At 69.1% G+C, this 858-nt stretch overlaps 1 protein-coding gene across 1 annotated transcript in view; it reads left to right on the plus strand.

Annotated features, from left to right (window-relative positions):
* The first annotated feature begins 33 nt into the window (after positions 1-33).
* The window catches only part of UBE2QL1 (ubiquitin conjugating enzyme E2 Q family like 1), a 1,788-nt gene continuing 963 nt past the window's right edge, over positions 34-858 (plus strand). The window contains exon 1 of the mRNA XM_011386784.2: positions 34-418. Coding sequence (XP_011385086.2) covers positions 65-418 — 354 coding nt within the window. The 5' untranslated portion in view covers positions 34-64. The remainder of the gene's footprint in view (positions 419-858) is intronic.

Consider the following 858-nt stretch of genomic DNA (forward strand, 5'->3'; position numbering starts at 1 on the left):
CGGCGGCAGCCTGGTGCCCGCGGCGCGCCAGCAGCACTGCACGCAGGTGCGCAGCCGGCGGCTCATGAAGGAGCTGCAGGACATCGCGCGCCTCAGCGACCGCTTCATCTCCGTGGAGCTGGTGGACGAGAGCCTCTTCGACTGGAACGTGAAGCTGCACCAGGTGGACAAGGACTCGGTGCTGTGGCAGGACATGAAGGAGACCAACACCGAGTTCATCCTGCTCAACCTCACCTTCCCCGACAACTTCCCCTTCTCGCCGCCCTTCATGCGGGTGCTCAGCCCGCGCCTGGAGAACGGCTACGTGCTGGACGGCGGCGCCATCTGCATGGAGCTGCTCACGCCGCGCGGCTGGTCCAGCGCCTACACCGTGGAGGCCGTCATGCGCCAGTTCGCCGCCAGCCTGGTCAAGGGCCAGGTAAGCGGGGAGGGGCTGGGGCGCGCGGCCCCTCGGCCGTCTCGCGCCGGGCCCGGCCGCTCGTGCGCGCGGGGCTCTTTCGAGACCGGCCTCCACGGGGCGACGCTCCCCGAGCCCACCCTTCTTTCCCCGAAGCGTTATCTTCCTTCTCTACTTTTCCGCCTCGTCCCTCCCGGTCCCCCCCCCGGTCCCCTGCCCTGTCTCCGCCGGTCTCTCGCTAGCTCGCTCCGCCGGCCTCCCCAGAATTCGCTCTGCCCTGCGTTCCGCTTTTCCTGCTCCCCTCCTCCCTCCTCTCCCTGTTCCCCTGTGTCCATCCTCCCCCCCGCCGCCCCCGCGCCCCCATGTCCCTCAGACCTTCCCCGCTGCCTCTCCGTCTTTTAGCCCCTTCTCCACTCCATCTACTCCCTTTCCGGCCTCCGCCATCTCCTCCTGTCTCCCCC

This window comes from Pteropus vampyrus, unplaced genomic scaffold (assembly GCF_000151845.1).
Source record: "Pteropus vampyrus isolate Shadow unplaced genomic scaffold, Pvam_2.0 Scaffold8026, whole genome shotgun sequence".
Taxonomy (NCBI): domain Eukaryota; kingdom Metazoa; phylum Chordata; class Mammalia; order Chiroptera; family Pteropodidae; genus Pteropus; species Pteropus vampyrus.